This window comes from Clarias gariepinus, chromosome 2 (genome assembly GCF_024256425.1).
Source record: "Clarias gariepinus isolate MV-2021 ecotype Netherlands chromosome 2, CGAR_prim_01v2, whole genome shotgun sequence".
NCBI classification, from domain to species: Eukaryota; Metazoa; Chordata; class Actinopteri; order Siluriformes; family Clariidae; genus Clarias; species Clarias gariepinus.
In genome coordinates this window covers 31,543,890-31,570,537 of record NC_071101.1, presented here as the reverse complement: position 1 = coordinate 31,570,537, position 26,648 = coordinate 31,543,890, and the positions used below count along the sequence as shown (strand labels likewise).

Genomic DNA, 26,648 nt, shown 5'->3' with positions numbered 1-26,648 from the left:
CACAGATGCGACGTCTGCACGGCAAAGAAGGGACCTACCCAGCGCTCGCGGGCACCCCTGCAAGACTTTCGGGTGGGGGCACCTATGGAGCGTATGGGCGTGGACATTCTTGGGCCGTTTCCTATCTCCGATCGCGGGAACCGGTATGTGCTGGTGGCCATGGATTATTTCACCAAGTGGCCGGAGGCGTTTGCTGTCCCTGACCAGAGCGCTTCCACCACGGCTCGAGTGCTGGTGGATGAGGTGTTCTGCCGATTCGGCGCCCCGGAGCAGTTGCACAGCGATCAGGGGCGTAACTTCCAGGCGGAGGTGTTTGCGGCGGTGTTTGCGGCGGTGTGCGAGCGCCTCGGGGTGAAAAAGACCCGCACCACGCCCCTTCATCCGCAGAGTGACGGCCTCGTGGAACGCTTCAATTGAACGCTCATCACCCAACTCGCCATGCTTACCAGCGACCGGCAAAAGGATTGGGACAAACATTTGCCTCTCGTGCTTTGGGCTTATCGCACAGCAGTGCAGGAGTCCTCACAGCTGACGCCAGCTGCGTTAATGTTCGGTCGCGAGTTGCGCACGCCCGTGGACCTTGTGTTCGGGTCCCCCCCACAAGTGGATTTACCCACGAAGCCGGGGTTGGATTATTTTTTTTCACTGAAAGACAAACTGTTCATGTCCACGAGTTGGCACGTAGACACTTGGCGGACGCCGGTGTTAAGCAGCGCCGCGTGTACGACACTCACAGCCAGGGGCGAGACTTTGCTGCTGGGGAGCAGGTGTGGGTGTATTCCCCCGAAGGGAAAGGGTGCTCTTGCCTAAGCTCATGTCTCACTGGGTGGGCCCCTGCACGGTCATTGCCCAGCTCTCCGATGTAGTCTACCGGGTGCAGTTGACGGGGCGGTCGCGAGTGGTCGTGCTTTACCGAGACCGTCTCGCTCCCTACCGGCCCAACGCCAGTAAAACATTGAACTCTGTGGAGGCCGGTCCGCCTCGGGAGGGGGGCTGCACCCCTCCTTCCCCCGCGGAAGGACTCCGGCGTTCACAACGCCAGCGCCACAACACAGCGCCAAAACTGAGTTCACCATGGTGACCGGGGACGGTCACAGCTCGGGTAGGGGCAGTGTGGCGTGGGTGGGGTTTGAGAGACAACAATCATGCTTTGCGGGAGGGGTTATGATGTGTTCACCGTGTTGGGGAAAGGTGTTTGGGGTAGTGGCTTCGGCCAGGTTGTGTGTGTGTGTTAGATGTCTGTTTTAGTAACTGTGAATGTGGGGTGTTATTGACTGTGGAATGTGCTGTTTTGTGCTGGTGCTCAATAAAGTACTCCCAGCCATTTGCATTGGGCAGCCAGGAAGCTCACTCGTCTCTCCAAGTTCCTTCTTAGCGGGAAAAACGCTACAATATATACACACACACACAAACATATGTATATCTTTACACATTTGGAATCTGCATCCACATTTTCTGTTGCATGTATAGAATTAGTTTCAGCTGAAACTCATGATTAATGGTGTTGGGGTACTTATGTAGTGATAATTAGTTTCAGCCAAATCATTAAAACTAACAATAGACTATGGCACTCTCTTGAGAGGGGATATGAAGGTGTTATTCATTTATTTATTCAATTCTACATATGAACAAACAAAAAAGTGAAGTTGTTCAGCTGTTTAGTGTCACTATGTCATAAACAGTGAAACAACGTGGACTCATCGCTGTGCTTGTTGTAACTGAAAAAACGCTGCAACTGCTTCAAAGTCTTTCCTCTCCGTGACTGCTGAAATCCGACACGACACCACGTTAGGCTACGTCTTGACTCATTTGCATACCGACGATGATTGAATGTTTACAGAGGGCTCAGGGGAGGTGTGTGTGTGTGCGTGCACGTGCGTACCATAAAAATTCTAAATGTAAACAAACAAAATACAGCTTTTTTTTCAGAGGTAAACGATAAAGTTGTTGAGCTGTTTAGTGTCACTATACACTCAATGTAGTTACCGAAATCTTTGGTTTAGTTCTCATTGAGTGGCCACTTCCACATTTCACTCGCTTTTATTACATGAATCTTATGTGGGCATAAACAGTGAAACATTCCGCAGGTTTATAATACACCGCGGCCAAGTGAACCACGTTCCCGTCGAACGAAACGAGGCATAATCGTGGTGTTTGCTTTGGTTATGACATAGCATAGTTTATTATCTGCTGTTGTAGATCTGATTTATTCAAACTCAATATTGTTTTAGCGATAATTTCACGGAAGCGAGTTCAGAACTAAATCGCTGCTCCTGCTCCATTCAAGACGTTCAGAAGTTCCCTTTCAAAGGCTACACTCGATGCTGCGTGAAAACGCTATGGGAACATCTTGTCATGTTGCCGGTTGTAAAGCATGTGTGTACCAAACACGCCAAATTTTTGGCTTTTATAACCTCAGTCAGGTGACGTCATCTGATAGGATGCACCTGCAGGTTATAAATAGGAGTGAACCGAAAACATTCCTCAGATTCTTGTCTTCACCTAGTTGTGAGCGTGTGTGTCTAACCAGCAAAATTAAGTGTTTAACTCACCGATAATGGCAGAGTTTAAACGAGATGTCCCTCTGTGTGTATAATCCATATCGGAGGGCGATCTCTACACTTTACTGCTTCGATTAATCGCTACGCACGCGCCTCGCATTCCTTGAGAATCTTCGAGCCGCCGTGCATTCCTGGGGCTTAAACTCGTGCATCCGGCAGAGCAGTGAGAGACGGATTTAAAACTCCTTTCTTTCGCGTTTTCATCGGACCGGGAAATCCCTCTGTCCGCTGCGCTTCTTGTGAATGGGCAAGGATAAACATCCTCTCCTGCTTCCGCGTAGATGGTAATAGGCTCTAAGCACTTAAAACAAAATAAATAAAAACATAGATGGCAGGTTCTGTCGGGTGGCCGGGGGCGAAGCCTCAACGACGCTCTCTCCCCTTTTCTTAGCAATCTCCATATGAGTTAACCCTTTCATGGAGTAAGCTGTATTCATCCCGTGTTTTTTCTGCCATCAACTTATTTATTTAAATATAATTGAGGTAGGAACGCAGAGTTATATGATGACACCCAGATAGAAGAGACGCTTCCAGGCTATCTCTCTTCTGGGACATTATCCTTCCTGAAAAGCTATTACTTCCTTTCAAGCTGTGTAGACTTTTTATCTTCCCTGGAGGGAAAGCTTTTCAGGCAGCAGGTCAGGTTGGCGCATTGCACACCATGGCTGTTTTGCACGTCTACCAGGCTGACCTGCTGAGAGACTTAAGTACTGGCGGGGCTCTGCAAGGTAAGGCGTATTGGATTTACGCCGGGCCACAGACTTGTCTCTTCGTGCAACAAAGCAGACGGCTTGTGCTATTGGCCGTTTTATGGCTGCTATGGTCTCCGCGGAGAGGCACTTGTGGTTGAATCTCAGGGGCATTAAGGAGAAGGATCGTGTATTTCTCCTCGATGCCCCATCTCGCCTCCCGGCCTACTTGGCGATGTCATTAACTCGGTCGCCACTAGGTTCATGAGTTATATAACAAGCCTTCGGGAAATTCATTCCCCGCCTTGCTCAAGAGTCGGGACTGTCGGCCACCCAGTCTCGACCGGGTCTGACTGCTGCGAGGCATGAAACACACAAGGAGAGTGTTTTTGAGCTGGGCACCCCCTCGCAAGATTGGGGTGCGTCACGGAATCCGCCTCAAAAGAGGTCAGACTGGCATATTGTCTTCACAAAGAAGCCCTGAGGTTCATGGGCCCAGAACCGTGGGGGGTGGCCCCCCAATGGGGAGAGGCACGCAGAATTCCTTTTAAAGAACGAAGTGTTCTCCCTCGCACCCCCAGGAGGTTGGTGTTCTTGCTCCGCCACCACTGGTGTTTCGGGCAACTCCAGTCTCCAATAAAATGTTAGTTCTTCGGGTTTTTCCTGCCGTGTTTCAGGAACCGAACATCTAACATCCCCCCCGTTTAACCAAGCCGCTGAGCTTTGCCCCTTTCTGAGAAACTGGCAGCGTGGAAGCTACTGCCAAGTATATCTCCTTGGGCACTAAGCACTGTACAGAGAAACTACAGGATTCAGTTCTCACATCACCCTCCGCGTTTCAATGGCGTGGTCTCCACTTCCATGAAACCGGAAAGTGCAAGAGGAACGGGGGGCTGCGTCCAATTTTTTAGACTTTGCGGGCTTTACCGCTATCTAAAAATAAATCAATGGAAATATTGCCACAACACAGGAGGTTCCTGAGGTTCGCTTTCGGGGGCGAAGCTTACCAGTATCGGGTCCTTCTATTTGGTCTAGCTTTTTCACCCGCACATACACAAAATACATGGATGTAGTTCTGGCTCTTACGACTCCAGAGCATCCGTATTGAATTACATGACTGGCTGGCCCAGTCTCAGTAGCTAGTGCTTCGACATCAGCATGTCGTTCTAGCTAATCTTTGTTTCCTAGGATTGAGATCCAATGCCATGAAAGCATGCTTTTTCCTTTTTAGAGAACAACATTTTTGGATGTCACATGAAATTTGAGCGTAAGCGGGCACAGCTGTCTCCGGCTCGTGTCGAATCCATTCTCAACACCGTCAAGGAAATCAAGCTAGACCAGAAAGTGACCATCACTTTCAGAGATCTTAGCTCTCATGGCAGCTGTATCCACGGTGGCACCTTTGGACCTTCTGCACATGAGAGCATTTCAGTTGTGGCTAAGAACCAGGGGATTTTACTCTAGGGCCAATCCCCAATAAGGGCTACGCGCCAGGTGCTTCGTACCCTTCGTATGTGGTTCAGACCCCGGTTTCTGACTCTGGGTCCCACTCTAAGTTCGTCTCGTCATCGCAGATGCTAACGACAGACGCTTCACTCATGGGCTGGGGTGCGGTCTTAAATGAGCGTCCAGCCCAAGGGAGCTGGAGAGGCCATCGTTTTGCGCGGCACATAAATTGCCTCAGAATCATGGCTCTATTTCAGGTCCTAAAGCACTTCCTCCAGCAGTTGAGACTACCATGTCCTAGTGCAGGTGGACAACACTATGGCAGTCTCATATATTAATCGCTAGGGCGGACTGTGCTCGCGCCGCTAAATAGCTAGCGCACCAGATTCCTGTCCCTCAGGGCGATTTACATTCTGGGAAAATTTCATGTAGCGTAGGTGGACCTCTTTGTCTCGCAAGATCAGCAAATGTCCCATTCACTACTCTCTGACTCTAAGTCAAGCTGGTCTTCCAGCCAGCGTAATTAAGACTATTCTAAGATGGTTTTTCTAAATGGTGTTACCTCTCTAAGAGGATCGGACAGCTATTGCCCTCTCCTATGAGGCGCGTGGGCTCACTTCGCCTCTAGAAATCAGGGTTCATTCAACCAGGGGATTCGCCTCATCAATTGCACTAGCAAGAGGTATTCCTTTGCAGCAAGTCTGTGATGCGCAGGGTTGGTCCTCTCCGCACACATTTGCCAATATGCATCCTATTGTTTTGAAGCCTTCTGTCCTTCGCCTTTACAGCTTCGGAGCAGGAGAGACTTCACTTACTGTGTCCAGTACATGCTCTTCAGATTTACGTCCACCGCATTAGCCAGTGTTTTGAAGCCTAGTGTTTTGTAGTGGGGTGGCCCCCACTACACTGGGCTATTGCCCTCTCCTATGAGGCGCGTGGGCTCACTTCGCCTCTAGGAATCAGGGCTCATTCAACCAGGGGGATCGCCTCATCTATTGCACTAGCAAGAGGTATTCTCCTGCAGCAAGTGTGTGACACGGAGGGTTGTCCTCTCCGCACACATTTATTACATTTATAGTTTGGATGTTCATGCTACTCCGGGCCCACAGGTCCTCGAGTCATCTACCCAGACATAGTTCTGAGACCTTCTCGGCCTTGTGCGCACACGCTACACAACCTTGGAGTCCAGACACTTGCAGTGCGGCAGCGTTGGCACTCTCGTTCCCATAGCGTTTTCACGCAGCATCGAGTGTAGCCTTTGAAAGGGAACGTCTCTGGTTACTTTGCTGTAACCCTGTTCCCTGTGAAGTCGGGAACGAGATGCTGCGTCCAAATGCCGCACTGCCTATGTGACCGGACGTCCGTTCAGACAAATCAATCTGAGGAATGTTTCCGGTTCACTCCTATTTATAACCTGCAGGTGCATCCTATCAGATGACGTCACCTGACCGAGGTTATAAAAGCCAAAAATTTGGCGTGTTAGGTACACACATGCTTCACAACCGGCAACATGACAAGATGTTCCCATAGCGTTTTCACGCAGCATCTCGTTCCCACCTTTTCAGGGAACAGGGTTACAGCAAAGTAACCCGAGACGTTTCAAATAGAATGAAAAAACGAATAAATTTTCTCCATACGATATAAAATTTAGTAGAGCTTTCCTTTTTGTATGAAGCCCCTAGATGGACAAAGGAGAAGAAAAAATGACAGAAAAATGTCATGCCAAAAACTTTGGGTTATAATGCAAAACATGACTTGTTTTTTTTCTGCCGTTTTTCCCCTTTTCCTTTGTCCCCTTAGAGACTCTGTAGTAGGTTTTCTCAGTTGAATATGAAAAAAGATACCGCTGATTATCAACGTGGGAATGAATGGCGCATTGTCCAAGTACAAGTTTATCTTGGAGCTAAACTATTTGCACTTGGTGAAAGCGCCATCTAGCGATCATTGTGTGTCAGCAACAGCTTCCCATTCAAAACAATAGGTGGTTAAATGACCGCTGAACTGCATTATTAGTAGGTGACACTGGCGCGGCGCTTCTAGTGTTAAGGGTCAGAAACCTTACAGGCGCTGCACAATAGAAAAAATCCCACGAAGGGACCGTGGCTCTAGTGGATGGCCTCAACCGTTTAGCTCCACGAATGAAACAGGCAACTAAGGGGTGTTTTCCCAAAGTAACCCCATCAATCAGAACGTGACAGGCTAAACTAGCAGCTACTTACGTCCTGAAAGCACTAGGGCACAAGCCCGAAGACAACTTTGCCTGCAGGAACTCCAGCACTGAAACAATTTGGCAGTGGACTGGGTCTACCTGCTTCGTCATGCACCAACTTTCAAATACATTCCATTTGAGGGCATGAGCTCTTCTAGTTGAGGGAGCCCTAGCACTTAGAATAGTCTTAATTACACTGGCTGGAAAACCAGCTTGACTTAGTTGGGCCCGTTCAGGGGCCAAACGTGAAGGTTCCAAAGCTCGGGCCGGGGATAAAAGATCCCTCCTTACTGGAATCACCATGGTGAGCCGTCGAGTAAAGATACTGGATCCAAAAACCACACTCCGGTCGGCCAACAGGGCGCTATCAATAAGAGGCGCAAACGCTGTTGACGGACCCTCGCCAAGACTACCGAGGAAAAACGCATAAAGGCGTAACCTGGGCCACGTCCAGACCCAGGGGAACTGGAAGAGGCAGAGAGTAGTAAAGGGGACATTTGCTGTTTTTGCGAGGCAAAGAGGTCCACCTTTGTTACATAAAATAATAATCTCTCCCAGATAGACTGTACTTCAGGGTGGGGTTTCCATTCCCCGTGTGTCAGAGCTTGACTGGACAGTACAACTGCTCCCACATTCATATGCCCTGGAATGTAAATCGCCCTGAGGGACAGGAACCTGGTGTGCTAGCTTATTTAGTGGCGCGAGCGCAGTCCGCCCTGGCGATTAATATATGAGACTGCCGTAGTGTTGTACACCCGTACTAGGACATGGTAGCCTCCCAACTGCTGGAGAAAGTGCTTTAGGGCCAAAAATAGAGCCATCATTTCGAATCAATTAATGTGCCACGCGAGAAGATAGCCTTTCTAGCTCCCTTGGGCTAGACGATCATCTAAGACTGCACCCCAGCCCGTGAGGGAAGCGTCTGTCGTTAGCATCTGCGACGACAAGACGAACTTAAAGTGGAACCCAGAGTCAGAAACCCGAGTTCTTAGCCACAACTGCCATGAGAGCTAAGATCTCTAAAAGTGATGAACAGTCACTTTCTGGTCTAGCTTGATTTCCTTGAGGGTGTTGAGGTTGGATTCGACACGAGCGGGAGACAGCTGTGCCCGCTTACGATCGAATCCCATGTGACACCCAAATATGTTGTCCTCTGAACAGGAAAGAGCACACTTTTTGTGGCATTGGGTCTCAATTTTAAGAAACAAAGATGAGCTAGGACGACATGCTGATGTCGAAGCGCTAGCTACTGAGACTGGGCCAGCCAGTCGTCTATGTAATTCAAATACCGATGCTCAGGAGTCATAAGAGCCAGAACTACATCCATGCATTTTGTGTATGTGCAGGTAAAAGAGCTAGACCAAATGAAAGGACCCGATACTGGTAGGCTTCGCCCCCGAAAACGAACCTCAGGGACCTCCTGTGTTGTGGCAATATTTCTATATGAAAGTATGCATCCTTCAGATCGATTGTCACAAATCATTCGCTTGGTAGGATTTGAGAGCAATTACTTTGACAGTCAACGTTTGAAGCTGTATTTATTTATTTTTATAGATAGCGGTACAGCCTGCGAAAATCTAAAAATTGGACGCAGCCCATCGTTCCTCTTGGGATACCAAGAAATACCGACTGTAGTAGGCTGATTCTCTGTCTGGTAAGGGAACATGTTCTTTGGCCCCTATTCCCAGCAACTTCTGTCAGCAGATGCACCCTTTCCGGTCTCATGGAAGTGGAGACCACGTCGTTGAAACGCGAAGGGTGATGTAAGAACTGAATCCTGTAGCCTTTTTCTACAGCCTTTAACACCCAGGGAGATATGCTTAGCAGTAGCTTCCACTCTGCCAGTTTCTCCGAGAGGGGCACAAGTTCAATTCAATTCAATTCAATTTTATTTGTATAGCGCTTTTAGCAATTTTCATTGCCGCAAAGCAGCTTTACATAGTCAAAAGAATTATTTAAGTTTGTATTAAATGTGAATTTGTATGAATCAAAATGGTCAGTTTGTCCCTGGTGAGCAAGCCGAGGGCGACAGTGGCAAGGAAAAACTCCCTGAGATGGTAATAGGAAGAAACTTTGAGAGGAACCAGACTCAACAGGGAACCCATCCTCATTTGGGTGAAACAGAAAGCAGTAAATGATCTGCATTTATACAGTGTGTAGGGTGGGAGGCAGTTCAGCTATAATAGCTGATGTTAATTGATGTTAATATGGAGTCCAGGTATTTATTGAAGACCCAGGTAGACTTGTAAGAAGTTCCAGTCATGAACTATCGAACTGTCAAGTCCCCAGAGAAATAGTTGCCAACACCAGTCAAGGCCAGAACCATTTTCTAGGTAGAGAGAATCATTCCCAAACACCAGACGCATCCCAGAGAGACACACGGGGCATCCATGTGACGAGATCTTCAGCCAGAAGCGGGGCACCAGGATGGGTCAGACAGGTCCGGAGGGCAGAGGGAGTCTGGATCACTGGCAGCTCAGGAACGACATGTGTAGCTCGACAGAGAGAGAGAGAAAGAGTGAAAGGGGGGGACAGGAGGAGAGAGGAAAAAGAAAGAGGGGGGGGAAGAGAAGAAGAGGAGAGATGGCAGTTAGGTATGGTCACAGTCACACAATGTATAATGCGAATGTATATTAACTGTAGAGTGCAAGCAGAGACTCCGGCAGGACTAACTATGACAGCATAACTAAAAGGGAGAGCCAGAAGGAAACACAAACATAAGGGCTTCCTGACATGTAAAGCAAACAATCACCTCACCGTCAGCAAACCTGAGTGATCAATGAGAGTGAGGAGGACAGCATCCAAACATACCAGTTCACCATAATACTCTACGTCCATGAGTCCCCCAGATCTGCTCCTTTACCTATGGAAAATCTATTTATAAAAATGCTTGGCTAAATAAATAGGTTTTTAGCCTGGACTTAAACACTGAGACTGTGTCTGAGTCCCGAACACTATTTGGAAGACTATTCCATAACTTTGGGGCTTTGTAAGAAAAAGCTCTGCCCCCAGCTGTATTTTTTATAATACGCGGTACTGACAAGCAGCCTGCATCCTTTGATCGAAGTAGGCGTGGCGGATCGTAAGACACTAGCAGTTCGCTCAGGTACTGCGGCGCGAGACCATTTAATGCTTTATATGTCAAGAGTAGTATTTTAAAATCAATGCGAAATTTCACAGGGAGCCAATGGAGTGAAGATAAGATAGGGGTGATGTGCTCATATCTTCTGGTTCTGGTGAGGACTCTCGCTGCTGCATTCTGGACTAGCTGAAGCTTATTTATGCATCTAGCTGAACAACCAGACAGTAAGGCATTACAATAGTCCAACCTAGAGGTGATAAAAGCATGAACTAGTTTTTCTGCGTCGTTTAGCGACAATAAATTTCTTATTCTGGCAATATTTCTGAGGTGAAAGAATGCTATCCTGGTAATATTATCTACATGTGCTTCAAATGAAAGGCTGGAATCAATAATCACACCAAGGTCTTTCACTGTTGCATTTGATGGAACAGAAAGGCCATCTAAAGTTACGGTGTGATCTAAAATTTTACTCCTAGCTGTATGCGGTCCTATGACTAGAACTTCTGTCTTATCCGGATTTAGCAGAAGGAAGTTAATTAGCATCCAATTTCTTATGTCCTGCACACATTGCTCAATTTTAGTAAGCTGTTTTTTCTCATCAGGTTTTGCTGAGACATATAACTGTGTATCGTCAGCATAACAATGAAAACTAATACCATGCTTACGGATTATGTTGCCCAGAGGAAGCATGTAAAGGGAAAAAAGCAGTGGACCTAAAACTGAACCCTGCGGAACGCCAAGCTCCACTAGAGAACATGCAGAATAATCACCATTTAAGTTTACATACTGATAACGATGGGTCAGATAGGATCTGAGCCAGGAGAGGGCTGTACCCTTAATTCCCACTACATTTTCTAATCTGTGAAGAAGAATAGCGTGATCAACAGTGTCAAAAGCTGCACTGAGGTCAAGTAATACAAGCATAGTTACACAACCCTGATCAGAGGCCAATAGAATGTCATTTACTACTTTAACGAGTGCTGTCTCTGTACTGTGATGAGGCCTAAATCCTGACTGATACAGTTCATGTATGCCATTTCTATGTATATATGAGCATAGCTGCTCCGCTACTATCTTTTCCAGGATCTTAGAGATAAAGGGGAGGTTTGATATTGGTCTGTAACTGGACAGCTGACAGGGGTCGAGGTCAGGTTTCTTAATTATTGGTTTGATAACTGCTTAGCAAGTCTTAGCACTTTGGCTGCATGGAGAGGTGTTAGTGGTTCGGCATCCTGGAATACAGCAGGGTATGACCGAAGGACTAACGTGCTGTTGGAGACAGACTTGACTCCTGAGCACAGCGTGGATAAATTTTTCCCGGGGGCCTGTTCATATAGCCTAGCTTCCCGAAACCTAGTGGCGACGGAATTAACAGCGTCACCGAACAGGCCGGAAGGTGAGACTTGGGCATCAAGGAGGAATGCTCAATCCTTATCCTTGATGCCTGTCAAGTTTAACCTCAAGTGCCCCTCTGCGGACACCAGGGAATCCATAGAACGGCCGATAGCATGGGCCGTCTGCTTGGTTGCGCGAAGGGACAAGTCAGTAGCCCGGCATTATTCTGTGAATGCTATCTCATTCACGGTACCGCTCGTGCTCAAATCCTTTAGCAGATCAGCCTGATACGCCTGCAAAACCGCCATGGTGTGCAAAAAAGCGCCGACCTGACCTGCTGCTTGGAAAGCCTTTCCTACCAGGGTAGAAGAAGTACTACACAGGGAAGTGTTGGCTTCTTCAGTGAGGATGATGTCCCAGGAGAGAGATAGCCCGCGAGCGTCTCTTCTATCTGGTGCATCATCATACAGTGGCTTGCAAAAGTATTCGGCCTCCTTGAACTTTTCCACATTTTGTCACATTACAGCCACAAACATGAATCAATTTTCTTGGAATTCCACGTCAAAGACCAATACAAAGACTCTGGTGTACACGTGAGAAGTGGAACGAAAATCAAACATTTTTTACAAATAAATAACTGAAAAGTGTGGTGTGCGTAATTATTCAGCCCCCTGAGTCAATACTTTGTAGAACCACCTTTTGCTGCAATTACAGCTGCCAGTCTTTTAGGGTATGTCTCTACCAGCTTTGCACATCTAGTGACTGAAATCCTTGCCCATTCTTCTTTGCAAAACAGCTCCAGCTCAGTCAAATTAGATGGACAGCGTTTGTGAACAGCAGTTTTCAGATCTTGCCACAGATTCTTGATCGGATTTAGATCTGGACTTTGACTGGGCCATTCTAACACATGAATATGTTTTGTTTAAAACCATTCCATTGTTGCCCTGGCTTTATGTTTAGGGTCGTTGTCCTGCTGGAAGGTGAACCTCCGCCCCAGTCTCAAGTCTTTTGCAGACTCCAAGAGGTTTTCTTCCAAGATTGCCCTGTATTTGGCTCCATCCATCTTCCCATCAACTCTGACCAGCTTCCCTGTCCCTGCTAAGGAGAAGCACCCCCAGAGCATGATGCTGCCACCACCATATTTGACTGTGGGGATGGTGTGTTCAGAGTGATGTGCAGTGTTAGTTTTCCGCCACACATAGCGTTTTGCATTTTGGCCAAAAAGTTTCATTTTGGTCTCATTTAACCAGAGCACCTTCTTCCACATGTTTGCTGTGTCCCCCACATGGCTTGTGGAAAACTGCAAACGGGACTTCTTATGGTTTTCTGTTAACAACTTTGTGCAGTGCACAACTAATAGTTGTCCTATGGACAGATTCCCCGACCTGAGCTGTAGATCTCTGCAGCTTGTCCAGAATCACCATGGGCCTCTTGGCTGCATTTCTGATCAGCGCTTTCCTTGTTCGGCCTGTGAGTTTAGGTGGACGGCCTTGTCTTGGTAGGTTTACAGTTGTGCAGTTGTGTACAGTTAGCAGTCTCCTTCCATTTCTAAATGATCACTTGAACAGTGCTCCGTGGGATGTTCAAGGCTTTGGAAATCTTTTTGTAGCCTAAACCTGCTTTAAATTTCTCAATAACTTTATCCCTGACCTGTCTGGTGTGTTCTTTGGACTTCATGATGTTGTTGCTCCCAATATTCTCTTAGACAACCTCTGAGGCCGTCACAAAGCAGGTGTATTCGTACTGACATTAGATTACACACAGGTGCACTCTATTTAGTCATTAGCACTCTGCAGGCAATGTCTATGGGCAACTGACTGCACTCAGACCAAAGGGGGCTAAATAATTACGCACACCCCACTTTGCAGTTATTTATTTGTAAAAAATGTTTGGAATCATGTATGATTTTCGTTCCACTTATCAAGTGTACACCACTTTGTATTGGTCTTTCACGTGGAATTCCAATAAAATTGATTCATGTTTGTGGCTGTAATGTGACAAAATGTGGAAAAGGGCCGAATACTTTTGCAAGCCACTGTATAACCTTGTGCTTTTGCAACAACGATATTCGCATAAAACGAAGTTGATGGTACAAAAATACAGGAAGAATAAGGCTTGCTCCAAGAACGAGTTAATTCGTTATGGAGGTCGCCAAAAAAGGGGAGAGAGCGACATTGTGGCTCCATCTCTTGGCCACCCGACAAAAATCTGTCGTTTAATTTAGAATGTTTGGGGAAGGCTTGCTCCTGCGGCCAATCAATGTGCAGCTGTCCGACTGCATGCGTTATGACTTCAAGCAGCTCCTCATATTCTCTATCCTCCTTAGAGGAGCGTTCTGAGGTAGCTACTTCCATTTTTACAGAAGCAAGAGAGCGAGTCTCTTCTAGACACTCACAAGAAGCACCGGAGCGCGCTTGTGAAGTGGAAGGAGAGACTTCCCGATTAGAAGAGAGGGCAAGAGAAATGAGGGGAGATTCCGTTTCCCGCACCTCGGCCAGATCGGCTTGTGATCCCCAGGAGTGCAGCGCGGCTCGTGGTTCCCTAAAGAACGCGAGGCGCACGCAGAGCACCTTCATGGGAAGAAGATCACAATGTTCGCAGTCTCCGTGAAGCCCACGGAGAGCGTGCTTTTTGCCCAAACACTCAAAGCTTAGAAGTGTGGAGATCGCCCTCTGAAAGAAAATTTTCGCAAAAGAGAGGCCCATCTCATTTTAAACTTGGCCATTTTATAGGTGAGTTAACACTTTTCTTTGCTTTTGATATCCTTTGACTTTGCTTGTACACACACGCGCACAATGTGGTGAGGACAAAAGATCTGAGGAATGTTTCCGGTTTACTCCTATTTATAACCTGCAGGTGCGTCTCATCAGATGACGTCACCTGACCGAGGTTATATAAGCCAAAATTTGGCGTGTTTAATACACACATGCTTCACAACTGGCAACACGAAAAGATGTTCCCATAGCGTTTTCACGCAGCATCAAGTGTAGCCTTTGAAAGGGAACCCGGAACCTGTCGCTCTTTTTTGTCCCAATGCTCCTTGCTGTTCAAGCTCCAGGCGTCCTCCTTCCCTACTGAATGTACTAGGGTGACTTATGTTATCACTCTCCTCACCGACCGGGCACGTGAATGGGGAACTACTGTTTGGGACGCCAATGACCCTTGCTGCGCGACCTTCAGAACATTTAGTGAGGAAATGAAAAGGGTGTTCGACCGCTCCCACTCCCACAGAGTTCCGCACTCTGGCCGTATCGGCGAACTGGGACACCCAAGCACTCTATGTCTTTCTTCACAGTCTCAAGGACCAGTGAATTAGGCAGGAGCTACCCTGGAATTTCATGGTCTTATGGATTTAACGTGTCGTGTAGATGCTTGGCTAACTCGGTTAACTGGTAGAGGAGGAGGCGTCACAGTTATTCACAATGATAATTTGACTATTGTACAAAAACACGGACACAAATTTAATTAATTTGAAATTCTTTATAGTAACATAAGTGTATTTAACTATATTAAGTCAGCTCAGTCGATCCCGCTAATTGTCATTTACAGACCTCCAGGGCCGTACTCTGAATTTCTTAGTGAATTTGCAGATTTCCTTTCAAACCTAGTCGTTTCTGTGGACAAAGTGTTAATTGCTGGAGATTTTAATATTCATTTTGAAAACCCAGAAGACCCTCTGAGAACAGCATTTATGTCTGTACTGGACTCGGTAGAAGTAAATCAGTGTGTAGTAGGACCCACTCATAAAGCAGGTCACACTTTAGATTTAATAATATTATTCGGATTAAGTATAAGAAATTTATTCACAATTCCACTATCTCAGATCACTATCTTGTCTTCCAGTTATCTCAGATCACTATCTTGTCTCAATTCAAGTGTGTCACAATAATAATGTACGCACAGCGCCGCGCTACCGTATGAAACGTACATTTACATCAACTACCAAACAGTTTTATCAGTAATCTCCCAGAGTTCCCAACTTCGATTAGATCACCGTCTGACCCCACAGAACTCGATCAGGCGACTGAATATTTAGAGTCGACATTTCGCTATACCTTAGATAATGTAACTCCAGTTAAAAGAAAAATTATTAGAGATAAGAAACTTGCTCCCTGGTATAACGATCACACGCGCACTTTAAAACAGACCGCTCGGAAATTAGAACGTAAATGGTGTCAAACTAAATTACTAGTATTTCAAATAGCATGGAAGGAGAGCATCCTGAACTATAGAAAAGCTCTTAGTGTAGCTAGATCAACATATCTCTCCACTCTTATAGAAAATAACAAAAATAATCCTAGATTCTTATTTAATGCTGTAGCCAAATTAACCAGAAATAAGACCACTGCAGAAATCTCCACAACAACATCATGCAATAGTGAGGACTTCATGAACTTTTTTAATAATAAAATTGTAAATATTAGGCATAAAATTGAGGTTTTGAAACCAAACAATGTAATTGATGCAGATGTTAATCTAGCCATGTCAGATCAGAACCTAGAATACTTTACTCCCCTTGAAGAGAATGAACTAATTTCACTCATCTCTTCTTTAAATTCATCAACCTGTATTTTAGATCCTGTACCGACACAATTTCTTAAACAGATAGTACCAGCAATAACAGAACCCCTGTTGAGAATAATTAATTCTTCACTCAGCATTGGTTAGGTTCCAAAATCTTTTAAATTAGCAGTTATCAAACCAATAATTAAGAAACCTGACCTCGACCCCTGTCAGCTGTCCAGTTACAGGCCAATATCAAACCTCCCCTTTATCTCTAAGATTCTGGAAAAGATAGTAGCGGAGCAGCTATGCTCATATATACATAGAAATGGCATACATGAACTGTATCAGTCAGGATTTAGGCCTCATCACAGTACAGAGACAGCACTCGTTAAAGTAGTAAACGACATTCTATTGGCCTCTGATCAGGGTTGTGTAACTTGTATTACTTGACCTCAGTGCAGCTTTTGACACTGTTGATCACGCTATTCTTCTTTACAGATTAGAAAATGTAGTAAGAATTAAGGGTACAGCCCTCTCCTGGCTCAGATCCTATCTGACCCATCGTTATCAGTATGTAGACTTAAATGGTGATTATTCTGCATGTTCTCTAGTGGAGTTTGGCGTTCCGCAGGGTTCAGTTTTAGGTCCACTGCTTTTTTCCCTTTACATGCTTCCTCTGGGCAACATAATCCGTAAGCATGGTATTAGTTTTCATTGTTATGCTGACGATACACAGTTATATATCTCAGCAAAACCTGATGAGAAAAAACAGCTTACTAAAATTGAGCAATGTGTGCAGGACATAAGAAATTGGATGCTAATTAACTTCCTTCTGCTAAATCCGGATAAGACAGAAGATCTAGTCATAGGACCGCATACAGCTAGGAGTAAAATTTTAGATCACACCGTAACTTTAGATGGCCTTTCTGTTCCATCAAATGCAACAGTGAAAGACCTTGGTGTGATTATTGATTCCAGCCTTTCATTTGAAGCACATGTAGATAATATTACCAGGATAGCATTCTTTCACCTCAGAAATATTGCCAGGATAAGAAATTTATTGTCGCTAAACGATGCAGAAAAACTAGTTCATGCTTTTATCACCTCTAGGTTGGACTATTGTAATGCCTTACTGTCTGGTTGTTCAGCTAGATGCATAAATAAGCTTCAGCTAGTCCAGAATGCAGCAGCGAGATTCCTTACTAGAACCAGAAGATATGAGCACATCCCCCTATCTTATCTTCACTCCATTGGCTCCCTGTGAAATTTCGCATTGATTTTAAAATACTACTCTTGACATATAAAGCATTAAATGGTCTCGCGCCGCAGTACCTGAGCGAACTGCTAGTGTCTTACGATCCGCCACGCCTACTTCGATCAAAGGATGCAGGCTGCTTGTCAGTATCGCGTATTATGAAAAATACAGCTGGGGGCAGAGCTTTTTCTTACAAAGCCCCAAAATTATAGAATAGTCTTCCAAATAGTGTTCGGGACTCAGACACAGTCTCAGTGTTTAAGTCCAGGCTAAAAACCTATTTATTTAGCCAAGCATTTTTATAAATAGATTTGCCATAGGTAAAAGAGCAGATCTGGGGGACTCATGGACGTAGAGTATTATGGTGAACTGGTATGTTTGGATGCTGTCTTCCTGTCTCTCATTGATCACTCAGGTTTGCTGACGGTGAAGTGATTGTTTGCTTTACATGTCAGGAAGCTCTCATGTTTGTGTTTCCTTCTGGCTCTCCCTTTTAGTTATGCTGTCATAGTTAGTCCTGCCGGAGTCTCTGCTTGCACTCTACAGTTAATATACATTCACATTATACATTGTGTGACTGTGACCATACCTAACTGTCATCTCTCCTCTTCTTCTCTTTCCCCCCCTCTTTCTCTTTCCTCTCTCCTCCTGTCTCCCCCTTTCACTCTTTCTCTCTCTCTGTCGAGCTACTCATGTTGTTCCTGAGCTGCCAGTGATCCAGACTCCCTCTGCCCTCCGGACCTGTCTGACCCATCCTGGTGCCCCGCTTCTGGCTGAAGATCTCGTCACATGGATGCCCCGTGTGTCTCTCTGGGATGCGTCTGGTGTCTGAGAATGATTCTCTCTACCTAGAAAATGGTTCTGGCCTTGACTGGTGTTGGCAACTGTTTCTCTGGGGACTTGACAGTTCGATAGTTCATGACTGGAACTTCTTACAAGTCTACCTGGTTCTTTAATAACTACCTGGACTCCATATTAACATCAATTAACATCAGCTATTATAGCTGAACTGCCTCCCACCCTACACACTGTATAAATGCAGATCATTTACTGCTTTCTGTTTCACCCAAATGAGGATGGGTTCCCTGTTGAGTCTGGTTCCACTCAAGGTTTCTTCCTATTGCCATCTCAGGGAGTTTTTCCTTGCCACTGTCGCCCTCGGCTTGCTCACCAGAGACAAACTGACCATTTTGATTCATACAAATTCAAATTTTATACAAACTGAAATGAAAATTGCTAAAAGCGCTATACAAATAAAATTGAATTGAATTGAATTAACTCAGAGACGCCATATTTGATTCAAGCTCCCTTCTATTTCTGGACCTTTAGCACCACCACTGTCGTCTCCCAGCTTGCACACAGTATCCAGGCTGAGCCCCAGTTCATAACCAGAGCCTATCCACAGAAACAGAACCCGGATCTTCCCTGAAGAGCGTCAACAGAGACTCCAATCCGGTTCTTGCCTTTATTGTGACCAGATGGGTCACTGTCTCCAGTGCCCTTTGAAAGCACAAACTCCTCCAGTAATTCTAGGGGCTCTGGAGGGGTCAGCCATTAACCAATCCCCTAGCTCACGCACACTTCTGCCTACCATCATTGTCGCACATGGCAGACCTCATGTGGTCCCTGCACTAACTGACTCTGGCTCAGACCAAAATTTGATCTCCGCCTCCAAGGTTGAGGATCTCAACCTCCCAACCCATGCTCTTGAGGCTCCGTTAGCCATTCGGGCCTTCGATGGCACTACTCTGACTTCCATTACTCGGCGTACAGAGCCAGTAACTCTTTGAGTATCTGGCAACCATTCTCCTTTCTTGTTATGCACGACGCCCACTCCTCCTTGGTTCTTGGTCGACCTTGGCTGATCCGTCATAACCCACACATTGACTGGGCTAAGAACACGATCCGAGAATGGAGTCCCTTGTGCCTAGCATCCTGCCTGAAGTCTGCTCATTGTTCTGCAGTAACATCTCCTAAGTCACATGCTCTCTTACTCCCCCCACACAGACCCTACGATTGTGCCATTGATCTCCTCCCAGGCATGACTCCTCCCAGGGGACGGTTATATTCATTATGTTTAAATGAAAGGGATGCCATGGACAAGTATTTTTCTAAATGTCTTGCTGCTGGCATCATTCGCCCTTCTTTATCCCCCGCTGGGGCAAGATTCTTTTTTGTGTCTAAAAAGGACAAGACTTTATGACCATGCATTGATTACAGAGGTCTTAATGAGATCACTGTTAAAAATCGTTACCCTCGTCCCCTGATGTCCACAGCCTTTGACCTCCTCCAGGTGGCTAATATCTTTACTAAACTCGACCTGCCTAATGCCTATCACCCTGTTAAGATTAGAGAGGGGGATGAGTGGAAGACAGCTTTTCACACCCTCTCGGACACTACGAATACCTTGTGTTGCCATTTGGACTAGCCATTGCACCAGCCGTCTTCCAATCCTTGGTGAATGACACTTTGACACTTTGTTTACTTGAATGACATTGACATTTGACACTTTGTTTACATAGATGACATGGATTTTATCCCGCTCACCGGATGATCGCAACCTGCACGTTCGCCAAGTTCTTCAAAGGCTCCCACCAGAAACACCACCTGGCAGGTGCCACGACTAGCACATTCACGAGTCCTAGAATGGTCCACAGTTCAACATTGGCCTGTCACCCTGGAGGAGCTGTACTCTCGCATTAGTTTAACAGCGCTTCTGGTGGTCCTCTATCAGATAAGATACTCGACAGTTTGTATCTGCTTGCGATGTCTGTGCTCGCAATAAAGCCAGCAATAAACCCCCAGCAGGCCTCCTGAGACCACTCCCAATTCCCCACAGACCATGGTCCCACATAGCCCTAGACTTGGTTACTAAACTCCAAGACTCAACACACACATGCATCTTAACCATCGTCGATCGTTTCTACAAAGCGGTTCACTTTGTTTTCCTGTCTAAACTCCCCTCAGCCAAGGAAATGGCAGAGTTACTTATTCTACATGTATTTCACCTATACGGTATACCTGTAGACATTGTTTCTGTCTGCGGACCCCAACTTCTGGACAGCATTTTGTAAACTCTACCCCCGGCCTCTTCTCTGGTTATCACCCTCAGACCAACGGCCAGACTGAGAGAGCCAATCAGGACCTTAAAAGAGATTAGATGTATGACCTCCCAACACCCACACTCCTGGAGCCGGATGCTATCGTGAATTGAATATGCACATAATTCACTAAGAACGTCTTTCACAGGCCTCTCACCCCCACATCATCGACCCGCCTCCTCTCTTGTCACAGGGGATTCCCCCATTCATCCTGCTCACTCACACACGCAGCCTCTCTCCTCTCTGCTCCTGCCGCGCCTGCATGGTGAAATTCCTTTGTGCCTTTCCTTTAATAAAGCTGTTTGTCTGCAACTGGGTTAACTTCCATTCTGTAACGCCCCTGACTCTAAATTTTTTGTAACCAATTATAATCTAGACAGTGGGATATATCATAAAAGATAAGAAACCTAAACTAACCTCCTTAAAACATTAGACATAGCCGGAACAGGGTCAGAATGGAAAAATAAAAATTAATAAAGTTTGCACTTTTCCTAGTATGAAATTCACACCCTGGTCCCAAGAGATTGAACCAAGTTATTACCATGTCCAATCAGATCACATCACACTTATCAGGCGCTTATCATGCACTTACTATGTTGTCAAAATTAGAATAATATCAACTGGATTTAAGAAATATTGTCCATATAAATGTATCTGTTGTCTGAAAAGGATTTTAACTATGTTTAAAAAAAGACATCATAATATGATTATGGAGGATTTTTGTCCGATTTTTTCCAGTCATTTAAAAAGACAGTAATCACATAAAAAGTCTTAAATTCCCAAAGCATCTAGTAAATGTAACTAACCCTAACTGTACTTTGAGCTCCTGTTCATTATTTTTCTACACACTCACAGGCACATACACACACACGCATGCACGCACACGCACACACACACTTAGGCATTTTGCAGACGCTCTTATCCAGAGCAACTTACATTTTTATCTCATTACACATCTGAGAGTTAAGGGCCTTGCTCAAGGGCCCAACAGTGGCAACTTGGTGGTTGTGGGGTTTGAACCTGGGATCTTCCGAACCGTAGTCCAATGCCTTAACCACTGAGCTACCTGGCCCTTACTACCTGTCCACCCACACACGCACACACAGACCACTGCCTGTCCAAAAATTTATTTGGATTTTTAAAAACCAAAATTATCAGGAGCTTGGATAATTACTACAGTCATTAATATATTTTTGCTGACAACAATTCTTATATCTCTAACTGATCATGTGAGTAGCTTCTCTCTTAAAAAAATATGTTATAACACAGATTCTAATTATTGCCCTGCCTCAAGCAAAAAAAATAACTAAGGATATTGTGGAAATATGTGGATTTGTGTTAAGAACTGTCTGATGCATTTTTAAAATCTAGAAGGACAGGCTGAGCTGTCCCACAATTGACAATAGAAATCACAGCTATGTTTTATAGTGAAAGGAGCATTTCCAAACACACTGTGATGAGAACTTAAAGTATTTATATTATGATATGACATAATGATGTTCTATATTACCAGATTTTGTATTATCAGCGTTGGCCACGTGATAAACAGAATTGGTTAGATACACTAAATCATGCTAAATGCTGGATGGTTGATAAAGTGTATGTCATAAATTTTAATCAGTTTAATCAAATTAATCAAATTGTTAAATATTCGATTCACCTCTAACCCAGGTTGAAACCTTACAAAAATAAAGCAAATATAATTAATCCAAAGGTTGAAAACAAGTATATACTTTAATATTCAGTTAACTACTTACGGTAACTAGAACACATTGATCTGCCCGCATCATATTCTGTAAAACAAAAACAGGACTTTAGGGTAATGTGCAAAGTATTTGTATAAGATGCAATAAGAAGAGATCAGCTTAGAGCAGATGAGACCAGGTAAGATTGGCATACATCATCACGGTCTGCAATGAAATAAAAAAAATAAAAAACAGAATAATTAAAAAAGTTTTATTGCAGACCGAGATGATGTACAGTATGCCAATCCTATTTTAAAAAAAAACCATACGTATCAAAGAAATTTAATAGAATGATAAACCTATGTAGTGTATGTCATACATCTATAGCTATGCAAAGGTTTGATCACAATACATGACTCAAGTTGTTATTCCACTGTTGCTTGGCAATGTTTAGCTTCTCGCATTTGTGTGCCAGTTAAGGGCTTCTGTGGAACATAGCAATTTTCACACTGATCTTAAGGCTCCTCTTCGTCCCCCTCTCCTCCTTCTCCTCCTCCTCTGGGCTCCTGCAAACTGCATGGGCCCAATACGTTAACTTGTCCCCTTAAAACTTTTTAGCATGGCTCTGGCGGTGCTTACTGGTAATTTCAAGTAATTTCAGTTTTCTTTGTAACTATCTCAAAATAAATGCAGCTCAACACTCCTCCTAGCCAATTTGAGATGTGAGTTCTTTGATGTTACCCATGTTAATGGAGGACAAAAAGGATTTTCCCAGTGTTACTTCATATTTATAGCCCAGTGAAAAACAGCTAGACACTAAACGCAAAATCAAGAAACATTTTTTCCCCAAAAACAAAAAAAAAAAAAGGTTTTATTAATGTCATGCAGCTGGAACTCTAAATTTGTCCAAGGCCTGGTCATTTTAGGATTATGTATCATTATGTCAACCAAGTCCAGGTCTAAGCTATGTGTTTAAAGATAAGACTACAATCAAGTACTATGATTTATGTAGATTTATCTTAGAGACATGTACCCTTAACGGTCTGCTTTGAACTTTACTGACGGCCTGTCTATAAAATTGCCCAACACTCAACCCAACCATACCTACCAACCATATTACAGTATAAGGAACAACCACCAACAAACAGGCAACAAAGTTGGTTTGCACCAAAGTGCCTACAATAGGGACATGAACATCAGAACTGCACCAAGGAGAAATTGGAAGAGAGTAGTCTGGTCTGATACAGTAATTCATGTTTCCTTTTACATTATGAGGATGGCCTGATGCTTGTGCACAGCTTTTCTGGGAAAAAGATGGCACCAGGATTCACTATGGGAATAAGGCAAGCTGGTAGAAACAGTGTGATACTTCGAGAAATGTTCTGTTGTTAATGTTCTAAATCCTGACATTTTCGTGGATGTTACAGTACTTTGACATGTACTTCCTACCTAAACGCTGTTGAAAACCAAGTACATCCTTTTATGGCAGTAACCTCTTTCAACTACGACCGCCGTGTCACGAGACATAATAATAAAAATAAAAGCCCTTCAAAGGCTTCAAAGGGGGTCAGTGTAAAGTAAGAGTGGTTGTGCACTTTCAGGAAGACCTTCCTGTTTGGAGATAACGTGGGTTTATTAATTGGGAACTTAAAAAAACTAAAATAGTACCACCCCCCTCCTCCTCCTCCTTTAGACAGGGCGGCCATTGGAAACTGAAATATGTTCTTATGTAGACTTGATGTTTGCCTGTCCTTGTTTGTAGTACCAGAGATCTCTATTTCGTGTAACCTTATGATCATACGTGATGACACACGAAATAGTCATTAAATAGACTGACGCACTAAATAGTCATGAAATAGACTAGCGCTGCCAGGTGTGGCACATTTCTACTGATTACACCTACAGCACCGCTACCTAGCAAATGTCTGTGAGGGTGACCGCAGATCCGCTTGTTTAAAACTTCATATGACAATATTAGGCAACGGGTTTTAATGTTAAGGCTAATACAATTAGGTAAAATATGGTGTAAATGCTATACACACAAACACACAAAAATAAATCCCACAAAGGAGGTTCCTGCTGACTCAGGAACTCAGTGCTGAGCATTACCTGCGTTTACGTCAATACCTCATGAAAATGGTTGTAGTTCCACTTTCTGTTGAATTGAAATTGTTTATTAAGTTAGGGTTATTAGGGTTTGTCATATTTAAAATAATAAAGGTGTTTATTTAGTACAAAAAAAATTCTGGCCAGGTAGAAATTGACCTGATAACTGTGCATGCTCGATTAAAAACAGTGCCACACAAATCTTTAGTTGAGGCCGGAATTCACAGACAATGCAGACACTACTACAAATTGTACACATTGGCAGATTTTGATATGGGTGGTCACCTGCCAAGGGCAGCATTTTGCAGGAGGCAGCACAGAATGAAAGGGAAAATAAAGGCAGTGGACTGACTCCGTTGTACTGTACAGTGGCTACCTAATCGTAATGTTGGTTCTACTGTTGCGGCGCTCGGCGGTAGCATTTGGCTTTGTGCGTTTGCTAGCTTTTACCGCTGAGTGGCGCTATATAACTACAGACTGACGCCTCGTGCCTTAGTTCATTCTCTGCTGGATTAATAAGACGCGCTCCTTTAGAACTGCACGTAGTAGCTGATAAAATCAAGTAAAACATTGTAGTTAAACAAATTCATAATCACAGAACTGAAATTACAGTACAAATGTAGAATTCAAATTAAATTAAATCTTATTAGGATTAAATTTAAACAAAATAAATGTTAACACAGTGAGCCTTTAGATTTTATCACGTGTAATTAGAAAAGACGCGTGTAGGGTTTTGTGTCGTCTTATATCTTGTGTTTTTTAAATTTGCAGTAGATTTATTAACTGAAATAAATGACCATAAAATTATAACATTGTCAGAACGTTCTACTGCGTCAGTTGATGTCGGTCATTCAGCCCCGCTTATGTTTTTGCGTTATTCTAAGAATGAAATGCAGTAGACTGTTATGATCTGTAACGGGTTCGACCCATGTTGCACGGGCGGCACCATAAAGCACAGACACGAGGCGAGGTCTTACGAGGAAAAGGGTAATTTATTTAGGTAAAATGGGGAAGGAAAGGGTTGAAGGCGGGACAATAGAAAGAATGGTTGTGTATGTGCAGTTCCAGGGGCTGTGCCACACTGGCATGCGGGCACACAGCTGACGATAAGTGGCGGTGGGTGGAGTGGCAGGATGGAGCACGCGGAGGCAGCGCTCCTGAACGCTCCCTCGTGACGGCGCTTCTCCCGCTGTCGATGGTCGGTGCGAGTCCTTGCTGACGCAAAAACTTAACACAAACGTCCTCGCAGCCTTTTCCTCTTCGGCAGCGGGGCTGCGAAGGCGGGCATGGTGCGGGAGTGAAGATGCCGCGGGAGCTTGCGCAGCTCTTTCTCGCGCTGTCCTCAGCATGGAGATCAAAGGGCGGAATTCTAGTGTCCTTGTTTAAAGTCCCTGGGGCGCGTCACATCGCCTCACTCACATGCTTACTTTTCTCCATCACATCACGTACTTCCTTGACCTCGGACAAAACTCCGTGCTTTGATTTTATAATGCGGAGCAAGCCCGAGATCATATTAACGTTAATTATCGCCAGCCGGCACGAATAGGCGGCTCCGTCCCTTTGCCGCCTATTCAGGGAGCCTATGGAGTGAGCGAGTAGCGATAGTAGATTTGGGTGCACGCCTATCACAGGCGCACGCCGTGACAGATCATCATAATTGTCTTTAACTTGTATTTCATAAGGTTTTCCCAGCGGTGGTATAGCGCAACGGGGGTCATTATTTACTATTAAACATCAAAGGGATTTACAAAACTTTATGCGTGCGATTAAGCGCTGATTCTACCTAGGAAAGTAAAGAAGAGGATCATGATGCTCAACATTCCGGAGACCAAACCCCATTTAAATAAAATTAACAAATATTGCAAGTAAATAACAATAGCCCACGTTTAAAAAAGCATTTTTATTTAGATTATAAAAAATAATCCTGCATCTGTTTTAGGCGTTCCAGCTGCCACTGTTCTAGAAAGTAAATGGCTGCGCTGTTTGGGGGAGAGACGTGCTAATGACGATTTGGTCTGCTGTTTGTGTGTGTGTGTGTGTGTGCGTGTGTGTGTGTGTGTGTGTGTGTGAGAGGGGGGGGGGCGTGTCGAAAGATCTTACATGTTTATAAAAAGTCGTGGATTATTCAATGAAACAATTTTTTTAAATAAAAATACCCACAAATATTATTGTGTATAGACTGATTAAAAACAATGCAATTTATGCTATCATAAGGAAAATATCAATTTCTTCCATTCCAAGGATTAAAGGATTAAAACAATGTCAACTTTAGAGAATCTAGAATCCAGAAGATTTAATTTACACAAATTTAAAAAGAGGCCTTAATCACTGAAAGTCTTCAGGAGAGCCTCGGATTTAAGAGGTTTTTAAAGTGGGGGGGGGTGCATTTCAATTTCTCTGACTGTATAGGTGAGAACAGCTGGGGAGGGTGAATAATTTGCATTTGAATGTTGTCTGGCATTATGAAGCACACACAGTGACACTAAAAGAACAAAAACCCAGGATTAATAGAAATAGGAGGCTCTGATTATACTGCACAAATATTATTTAGCACAACAAAATTCCTCTGCGCACTGGAAAGCGTTATGTGTGCGGTTGACTATAGGAAATTAAAGAGGAGAATTTTTATTTAGACTATAAAAAAATTAACCTGCGTCTATTTTTAGGCGTGCA

General features: G+C 44.5%; 1 protein-coding gene across 2 annotated transcripts in view; it reads right to left on the bottom strand.

Annotated features, from left to right (window-relative positions):
- The window catches only part of LOC128505468 (von Willebrand factor A domain-containing protein 5A-like), a 119,070-nt gene that overhangs the window by 41,716 nt on the left and 50,706 nt on the right, over window positions 1–26,648 (bottom strand). For both annotated transcript variants that reach the window (XM_053475909.1, XM_053475917.1), the window contains exon 15: window positions 21,942–21,977. In XM_053475909.1, the coding sequence (XP_053331884.1) occupies window positions 21,942–21,977 (36 nt within the window). The remainder of the gene's footprint in view (window positions 1–21,941; window positions 21,978–26,648) is intronic.